Genomic DNA, 10,191 nt, shown 5'->3' on the forward strand with positions numbered 1-10,191 from the left:
GTGACGTCATCGCCGCAGCCATTTTCCGTGCCTAACTTTGCGTGTTAAACCAAGTTTGACGAATTCAGTCGGGTCTTCCACGGCACAATAGCTTAGATAGTGAAGGCGAGTTAAATAAGAGTGTTTCAGAGATAAATGTAAATTCTTCGTGTGTTCAAGTTTGTTCTTGTTGAGATCAGACACGTTGATTTTTAGGTTATGTTTACTTAGTTGTACGTAAAAGAGCCCGTGGCTGAGTTGACAGCAGTCGCGCGGATCGATTTTTAAGGTTAAGCTACGCTTCTCGAGGTTGTTCTGTGGATGGGTGACCATCTTATATATATCGAGTTCCTCCGTGTTTCGAAAGGCACGTTAAATAATGGGTCCCGGCTGTCATTATCAAAGATTTTTGACAGACGTTAATAGTAACCAAAAGTTTTCCTTCGTGCTACAAGAAACTTCAATTTATTTTACAAAATAACTTTAAATCTAAAGGCGTATCGTCTAGACAGTTTCAAATTTAACATTATTCATGATATGAAAAAGATAATTTTTAATTCACCGAACTCAAGAAGTATACATATATCAACAGATAACCCGTAGGCGTAGTTCAAAAACATGCTTAATACTTCGCTAAACTTACATTGTAATATAAAAATACGACGAAACATCTACACATAACAATGCCTAGAACATATCTAAAGTACCCTTTTGTTCAACTTTCCAAGCGCCTTAAAATAACAACTACAAACAACTTTAGCAGGTATCGATACTAAACACCAACTCGATATTTCTCTATTATTCATCTTTGAACGAACAATCGATTATGGCTATGATGGATTTACTCGGAGTGCTTCAAGAAAATGTTTTTAAAATTCATTGGAGATCAAGTAACGCTGGTCTATGGTCTCTTATTGGGATCAGACGTTGTTTATGGAATAGCTGTTAAATATTTTTGAGGTTGTTTTCAAATTAGCATAAAAGGTTACCCGGTTCGTTGAAATAAACATGATTGTTGCTAATATGATATATAATTTTAAATTAATATAAATTGGGTACTAACATATTGGTATTATTTGAGTTAGTTTTAGTAGTGCCTATGTAAACTAGAGTTGTTATGAAACTCTGTACCCTCTGTTAGTTGCCGATATAAAGTTTCAGTTGGTAGAGTCACCATCACCAAATCCTTTTTTAAACTAATTCTACAAAGCCTAATTACTTTAAATACTTATTTTTTTGTTAAATTTGCATATTATATTATTACACCAGTTTAAAAAAAAATTACAGCTAGAAGCTCCGAATCCGGAAATACGGATCCTCATAAAAAAAAAAAAAAAAAAACCGCAAATCTCACAATTCCATTTTGTGAGTCAGACTGATACAGAAGTAGTGAAACTGGACCTCAGTATAGGAAGTTTATTTTATCTCCGAGTATTATGCAAGGGGAATTATGCAAGGGAAGTTTGTAAGGATCGTACTAAGAGACGTTCTTTGGTCTCTGAGTACCAATGTGGAAAAAGGCGTTATATTATAATATATGTATCTACTAGCTGACCCGGCAAACGTCCTATTAATATAAAAAAAATGTGTCACTTAGGGGCATGAAAAATAGATTCTGACCGATTCTCAGTCCTACTCAATATTTCATGAGAATCGGTCAAGCCGTTTCAGAGGAGTAGGGCATCGAAAACTGTGACGCGAGAATTTTATATATTAGATGTCCCTGGGGGAGAGTGCTTAACTCTATGTATGTATAGATAGTAGGTATAATATAACTTATTATAACTAGTAATTAGCAAGTCAAATGCAATAACTAGAGTCAATAACAATGTTTGTTCAGTTACGCTTCGGATTTTCCACCTGTTTGAGCTCTTAGATCCCAGAAGACTAGCGCTTACTACTACTAATTGTTGTTATAGAGTAAAATATATACTTTGCGTCAACGAACACGAAACATCGGCTTCCAGTCTCACCGGATCCAGCTGAATACCAGTATTTTACATGGTACTGCCTATCGGACCTCCACAACCCAGTTACCTAGCTTATAATGCTTCTGACTACTAGTAACGACCATCAAAGATCTTTGAAAATGACAGCCGAGACCCACACTTCAACGTGCTTTCTGAAACACGGAGAAACTCGATAAGCATAATATGGTCACCCATCCACTGACCATTTTCGACAAACGTAGCTAAACCAGAAAGATTGATCCAAGCGGCTGTTTTTATTTTAGCGACGACTACTATAGTACGACTATTACTATAGTTACGTGAACAAAACACGTAGTACGTAGTGTCAATTGTTGCTTCTAGTCTTAGCTCTCAGAGGACGGTTAATAGGCAATCTGTATTGTAAAGCAACGATTAGGTACAACATCTCCTGGAGCGTTGAAGAGAACGGACGAGAATATCCTTGATTTACCATCTTATTTTATACTAATGTTATAAATGGAATAGTTTGGATGCTAAGACAGATGTTTGCTACGGCAAAACTACAAAGGGGATTTTTATAAAATTTGATACAGTTTATAACCTGGATCAACATAAGAGGGTACTTTCTATCTCTACTAGGTTTCACTAAATTTAAATAAAAAAATAATAGAAAGAACGAGAATAGGTGGTCTATTGTGTCTTTTGAAAAATTAGCCTACGTTTGATTCCGGGTCTACAACTTTCTCCATGATTAAAACACCAAAATCTTTGACATTCATAATATCTGTATATTAGCAGTGCAATTAAGACGGTATAAAAAATAATTATCATTAGTTCCAGCAGTGAAAAAAAACATCGTGATCAAACCAAGCATACCAAAAAAATTGTTTGACACATTTCTTGAGAGCATCATGGTCCGCAAGCCGCTCTTGTCCAGCGGGGTGGACTCAAGACATAACCCCTCCCTCAATTTAAGGTATTTTTGTCATTCATAGTATTTTCCTCATAAAGGATTCATCGATCAATCAAAACATTAACCCAGCAGTAGGACAGTAACGGATTAAAATAAAGTTAAATCATATTAAACTTACACTTTTTCACTAATTAATAACACTAAAGTTCAATGAACTGTTCATTCATTCGTTCACAATACGAACACGACATTCAACAGAAACAAATGAAACGCATTCCTGACATTCCACATTCAAATGAATTATTTTTAAATCAACACTCGTTCAAAATACGAACTGTAAAAGATGGCTGTTTCGCTGTCGTTTGCTCGAATGATTTTTTTTTATTCGGAGGCTTTTCTGAAATGAATGCAAGTCTTCCGACCATAATATTTAGTTAATTATTAATTAAATGGAAGAATATAAGTACATGGCATTTATCTCATTTGGGTCTTATTATATTGCTGTAATATGTAAAACATAACACACACATCCATCTATAAGGCACGCCTTGTTCACATACGGTTAGGTACAATTTAAACAAAAAAATAGGTCTTGATGTAGTTCCTACTAATATTATAATTACAAAAGATACTCTGTCTGTATGCTTGTCTGTTACGTTATCACATCTAAACTGCTACCGGTTTAGCAGTTTAATAAAATTTGGTGTAGAGATAGAGCTGACCTTGAAAACGAACAGGCTTTTTATTTCGAAAAGGGGGGTTTGTACTCCTGTTTAGTTAGAAATTAGGGTTTAAAAAATTGTGTAAATTTTTATGAAAATTCTGTCCTGAGTCACTAAAACACGGATGAAGTCGCGGGCTAAAGCTAGTTTTGCCGCAAAATAACTAAAAAGTACATACAAAATGTTTCAATCAGTAACAACGATCTATGGAATAAGGATTAAAACACTAATTAAAAACCACACAAACATGTCACTAGGCTTGTTATTGTAAACCTACTATCAATAAATACATCGTTTTCAGTTTTTAATTGCCCGATACACAAAATATTGAACATTAATATTTAAACTGCCGTATTGCTGTAATTTACATAAAATAATGTATACATTTATTGTACAGCGAAAAGTTGAAAACTTTTTTATGGAATTCACTTTTAATACAATACACATTAATTACATTTTTTACTAGCTGACCCGCGCAACTTCGCTTGCGTCACATAAGAGAGAATGAGTCAATTCTTAGCGTGATGATATATAGCCTATAACCTTCCTCAATAAATGGGCTATCTAACACTGAAATATTTTTTGAAATCGGCCCAGTAGTTTCTGAGATTAGCGCGTTCAAACAAACAAACAATCAAACAAACAAACAAACTCTTCAGCTATATAATATTTGTATAGATTTATTCGTGGTGCTTACGGCGTCTTAGTCGGGAGAAAACTGTATTTTTTTTTAAGAAATCCTATTGATCAAATACGAGTTTTTATTCAGAACCATTGTAATGTCAGTAAAAAAAGTCCTACAATACTTTGCCCTTTGATCCTCATGATCAGCAGTCAGATACTACCGGCCGCGTCACAGAGGCAGGCTCAATTGTATATGTATTTATCCCGTTGATTCCATTCCATACTTAAAAATAGTTACTTACGTCTTAACCTTAATACTCGATTGCAGGTGTAAAAATAAACAAAATACTTGTCACGAAAAGTATATCTCTACATTCATTTCAATAAAAACAATCGAAGATAAACGAGAAAAAATTGTATTCACAGCAGATCGATGTTACAAATGGAAAAAAATATTGTATGCGTTGAACAAAAGGTTTCTCTTACAATAGTTGTTCACAGCTGAACGTTTCCGAGGATTACCATAACACTTGCATATGCATGGACGGGCTGCACCTCGTGAAATACCTACATAATTGTTCTATATCGTGATATACGCCTATACGCCCAGTTTTCATTTCTATTGGTTTATTATACCACTGTTTTGTAAAACTACTAGCGGACCGTGTTAGGAAGAATTCAGGTTGACTTTCATTCCATATTTTACACTCTTATATAAATAAAAATAAATAAATTTAACCCATTAATGTCCCACTGCTGGGTAAAGGTCTCCTCCTGGAATGAGGGAGGGGTTAGGCCTTGAGTCCACCACGCTGGCCAAGTGCGGGGTGGGGACTTTGCATGCCCTCAATCTTATCTTATCTTAGGGGTGGGGGTGCCTGTTAATGCCTGGCTGACACTTCGACCATTCCTAATCCTTTGTGTCACCCCCTCCTTTGCTACTCTAGAAATTGGGGGGCAGGGCAAAACTTATCAGTTTTGCTATGCACCCCACCGGAAGCAGCCTTTAGTCTTCTGGTTTAGGTTAACCGCATCCTAGAAGATCCATTATTTTCCTTCCTAAAGCATCACACTCGCACAGTATGTGTTTCATGGTTTCTGCTTCTTCATTGCAGTGCCTGCATTTAGGGTCATCTATGGCACCTATTTTATTAAACATGTAGTTCGTGCCGTAGTGTCCTGTGAAAGCACCAAGTATTTTCTTGATGCTGTCTTTGCTGAGGTTTATTAGGTTATTACTCCAGCTTTTTTTGACGTTATTTATGAACAGTTTCGAATGGGTTAGTCCAGATATGGCTTTCCATTCTTTCAGATGCTGGTCCCTGGTGAAGTTGGTTATTGCCAGTTTGACTGTCGCATCAGGTAGTCCATTTATTGGTTCTGGACCTATTGGGAGTGATTCTGATCCTTTCCGTGCAAGTTCATCAGCTTTCTCATTCCCATCTATGCCCGCATGGCCTGGTACCCAAACTAGCCTAACGTTGTTTGTACGACCTATCTTGTTCAGGTTCTTTATGCAATTCAGTACAAGTCCCGAATTGACCTTAAAACAGCAAAGAGCTTTAATAGCTGCTTGACTGTCGCTGAGTATATAAATGTCGCGATTTTTTGCATATTTTGCATGCCCTCAATAAATGTATTAAACAATATTTAGGCATGCAAGGTTTCCTCACGATGTTTTCTTCACCGTTGGAAACAATTATCACATAATTGATTCTAATACACACATAACTTCGAAAAGTTATTGGTGTGTTGCCTCGGGTTCGAACCTGCGACCACCTGCGTGGGAAGTGTCAACTTATACCAACCGGCATCACTGCTTTTTACCCTCTAAGGGGTGGATTAATACAAAATCCTTTCTTAGGTGGTGTCTACATCATTAAAAGGACCCCTAGGTCCCCTAGTCTAAATTTAATGTTTGTTATTTCTATAGTTTAGGCTGTGCGATGATTATATTATTATTAACAGTCAGTCAATCAGTAATTCCGGTGTCAGTCGTCAGTCTATTTTATGTGAAAAAACAATGTTATCCCAGCCGCTTTTTTAACTACTGCTGTTTCATTAAAACCGTAGGAGATACATAGATATATGCAGAGTTTTTATTTACCCGTTACTTTTCCACTGCTGGGAAAGTGACTCTTCACGAACATGGGAGGGTTGAGGCCTCGAGTCCATTATGAAAGTGTAAAGTATGATAACAAAATGAAAAACTTTTTTGTCGAATACTCATTTATATTTATTAACATTCAGATTTCCTAGACCATATTTTGACTATCATTACAAAATTAAAATTAGTCAAATCTAATTAAATGAACTGATAGAGAAACATATGGTACCTCTCCGGAACCTGGCAAAGTTTTCGGCCTATACCTAGTAATATTCGGTATAAATTATGGCTCTAGAACTATTCGACGCTAACAGATGGTGAATTTTTAAGTTCTTTAAAGTCTTCAATAACAAATCTGATATTTGAAGGGTCCTTTTCGCAGATGAAATATTCTTTGTCTTCACAAACCGAATCACTTAATATTTTCATGCCATTTTTAATACGTAAATTCCCACAGTTATAATTTTGACGGATTCTCAATGTTTTGCTGTTATTATTTGAGTACCACTTGTCGAAAATCTGTTCCATACGCTCACCTGAAAATTAAACAAAAATAATTTATTTATGGTTATTTTTAATTTTTTGGTAAAAATACAACTCCCGAATTGCTTTTGTGTCGACTCGTCGGACTTTAAAAAACAACGGATACAATAAAGTACAACCAGACCCGAAACAATTATTTGTAAATTGCACAAATAATTGTCCGGTGCGGGACAAACCCACGTCCTCCCGATGCGCTGGTAGTGGCGTGGCGACCACCTTAACCACTGCACCACGGTCAATTATATCTAGGTACTCGAAAGCCAGCTGTAGGTTATAGGTATAAAGTCACGTAGTCATGGTCCGATTCTTTTTTAATACTGTTAAAACTTGGCGTTTTATCGAATAATTTAATAGCTTTACTTACCACGAACGCTCAACCAGTCCTTCTTCTTACTAAACTGTCTCAAGCCGACCTGTATCCAAGTTCTGTTTTCACTAATATTAAACAAAGGTTCTATACTGTTCAATTCTTCTTCGTTATTTAGCACTAAGAGATACGCGTCTTCTGAAGCACAGGTCTCAAACGCATCGTTCCAACTCTTGAGCTCTTGATGCATTTTATAACAACTGCCTGTCGCATTTATGAACTTGTATTCTGGAAAAAAAAATTGCATAAATACGTTACATATTTTTATATTGACTGCATCTGGTAGGTAGTGTATGCAAAAGTAGAGACATTTAATTATATCAGCTGTTATTCCCGAAGGAAGGTTTCCGAAGACGATGTGAGGATAGAGCAAAGTGGAGAAGAAAATAAGGAAGGCTAAGCCCACTACCATATGGGATTCAAGGCATGGAAGAGCGAGAAAGAAAGAACTTAGTACAGTAGAGAGCCCTGGCTAGCACTATTTATCTAAATTATGAATAGTTCAATGTAGGTCGGGGAAAAAGTTTTTTCGCGTTATAGTATGTATGAACTTGTAATAAAATCTTTTCTCCACACAAAACAGCTCGATATTTGGGTACCTCACGAGCTCCCTGAAAGAAACCTAATGAACCGTGTACTCGTTTGTGATTCTTGATGCTAAAGAGATTTTATTACAAGTTCATACATACTATAATGCGAAAAGACTTTTTCCCTGACCTAATATTTGAAAAATAAAGAACCTGTATTAGAACCAGATTAACGTTCTTAATTCTAAATATCATGTATCTACTCTAGCCGTAACCATAATAATATGTACTAGTTTCTCTTCTAAGTTCTAAGTGTGAATGTATGTACGTTTATACCTGTATCAGTGGTTCCACAAACTGTATACTTGATATCTTCATATTTCTTGTAACACATAAAAGGCGCTTTGTTGTCACATTGTGCTTCAACTATGCTGTCTTTGGTCATAACTGCACACCGACCGTTATTGACATCTAAGTTTCTAGTCATTCCAGACAAAGGCATGTCTTCAATCGGAATATCTGAAAAAGAAATATATATTTTATTTTTTTCCAACTGTGTTAAAAGATACTTGTAAAACACCGAAAACCTCGCAGGACTAGATAGCTAAAATCTTGATCTACAACGTTTGTTCTTAGTACAACTTTTCGAAATTTATTTGATTCTATTTTCGCACAAAATGTAATTCATTTATTCGTTTAGGATATATGTATTTATACAAGAAGTACCACTATCGACTACCGACAACCGGCTAGCTATCGTTCGAAAATGTGTTCAGCGCCTCTAACGGGCATAGTAGGTACTATTGTAGCAGTACATTTTAAATGTCAAACTCTCGATACTCAAAAGTACCTACCGGAAACGCGCTACTATCTGTAAAACAGAATCAACTGCATTATATTTAAATGATACTTACTATCTATAGACTTATATTGAGGTCCTGGATAAAACATAGCACTAGTTCCGGTGTAGTAGAAGGTGATATTGCTATCAATTATCTCTGCAAGCATCGCAAACCGTAGATCTAAGGTCGTAGGGGACGCCAGCATCGCACCTACGATAAATTATACATTAACATATACTATCACATTATCAGTATAAACAGGGTATGAAATACATCCGCCTTTGTCCAATAACAAAGTAAGATTATAAATGGGAATATACATTTATATATTGTCTCGGCTTCTTTAATTTTTTAGACCTTGCATGCCTAAAATTTGTATAATACATTTATTGAGGGCATGCAAAGTCCTCAACCCGCACTTGGCCAGCGTGGTGGACTCAAGACCTAACCTCTCCCCCCTCGTTTGTGAGGAGACCCATGCCCTGCAATGGGACAGTAAAGGGTTCAAAAAAAAATTACCCCGTGTCCCACTACTTTGCAAGGGTCTCCTCCTGAATGAGGAAGGGGTTAAGCCTTGAGTCCACCACACTATTGGAGTTGACGACTTTGCATGCCCTCATAAATGTATTAAACATATTTTAGACATGCAAGGTTTCATCACGAGCAAGTGGTAATTAATTATTTCTGATACACACGTAACTTCTAAAGGTCATTGGTGTACTGCCTCGAGTTCGGACCATCGACCACTCACATGGGTGGAGCCAACTTTTACCGCACAGTAATGAGTATATTTACCGTCATTGTAACAGCGCTCATATGCTTCGGTCCACGTGGCGGCGTACTTATAAACTGCCAGCCAACCGTTGATTAATGGATTGTATTCATACTTGCTTTGCACGCAGCCTAGAAACAAATGAGAGTTATAAGCAAATAAATATTACAAGTGTTTAATTGTACACATACATAATATCAGGCCGTTTTTTCATTGGGGTAAACAGAAATCAGAGAACTTCTTCATAGTTCTTTTGCTTAATTTACAATCGTATCGTGTTATAACCCAGGTAACTGGGCTGTGAAGGTCGAATAGGCGGTCAATCCATGAGACTGGAAGCCAACTCCAATATACTTGGAAGGAAGGCTAGGCTGATTGAATGACGATAAAAATATTATGGTGCGATAATTCTTCGTATTATGCCAATGTTTAGGTAGAATGTCTGTCTGCTAGTTTAAATTATTAAGGTAAAAATTACTTACTTGTGCTAATCGCTATAAGAAAGACACAAATTACTTTTTCAAACATTTTACACACGACGTAACGCCTAGGAATCTTAACAGTAAAATAATTCCCGGCAGTATGTTTATGTACATAATATATAAGAAAATTATCAATCATATCAATAGACCTTTAGCCTTATAATCAGCAGAGAAATACCCAAGCTGACATCACTGTGACATTACTAAGTAAATAATAAACCGGTCAAGAGTCAGATTTTCGCACGAAGGGTTCCGTACCAAAAAATACGAAAAAAAATTCGTTTATTGTATGGGGACCCCTAAATATATGTTTTATTTTTAGTATTTGTTGTTATAGCGGCATCGGAAATACATCATTGTTGAAATTTTCAGCTTTCTAAGT

The 10,191-nt window shown here is 36.2% G+C and overlaps 1 protein-coding gene across 1 annotated transcript; it reads right to left on the reverse strand.

Moving 5' to 3' along the window:
• Window positions 1–6,386: 6,386 nt before the first annotated feature.
• Window positions 6,387–9,931, reverse strand: LOC142976532 (lymphocyte antigen 75-like). Its single transcript, XM_076119953.1, has 6 exons — window positions 9,810–9,931; window positions 9,351–9,458; window positions 8,628–8,765; window positions 8,050–8,232; window positions 7,184–7,414; window positions 6,387–6,812 (listed from the first exon to the last, which is right to left on the reverse strand). Exons 1-6 carry the CDS (start codon window positions 9,853–9,855, stop codon window positions 6,574–6,576), a joined length of 945 nt encoding a protein of 314 aa, XP_075976068.1. The 5' UTR covers window positions 9,856–9,931; the 3' UTR covers window positions 6,387–6,573.
• Window positions 9,932–10,191: the final 260 nt, after the last annotated feature.

The sequence above is a fragment of the Anticarsia gemmatalis genome, chromosome 11 (assembly GCF_050436995.1).
Source record: "Anticarsia gemmatalis isolate Benzon Research Colony breed Stoneville strain chromosome 11, ilAntGemm2 primary, whole genome shotgun sequence".
In the NCBI taxonomy this organism is placed as follows: domain Eukaryota; kingdom Metazoa; phylum Arthropoda; class Insecta; order Lepidoptera; family Erebidae; genus Anticarsia; species Anticarsia gemmatalis.

Bases quoted from the DNA above. Each gene is read 5' to 3' on its own strand.
- LOC142976532 (XM_076119953.1), bottom strand. From the start codon at position 9,855: ATGTTTGAAAAAGTAATTTGTGTCTTTCTTATAGCGATTAGCACAA. The intron at 9,459-9,809 runs GTAAGTAATTTT...ATTTGTTTCTAG, and splicing joins TCTTATAGCGATTAGCACAA to GCTGCGTGCAAAGCAAGTAT. The intron at 7,415-8,049 runs GTATAAACGTAC...TTTTTTTTCCAG, and splicing joins TTGTGGAACCACTGATACAG to AATACAAGTTCATAAATGCG.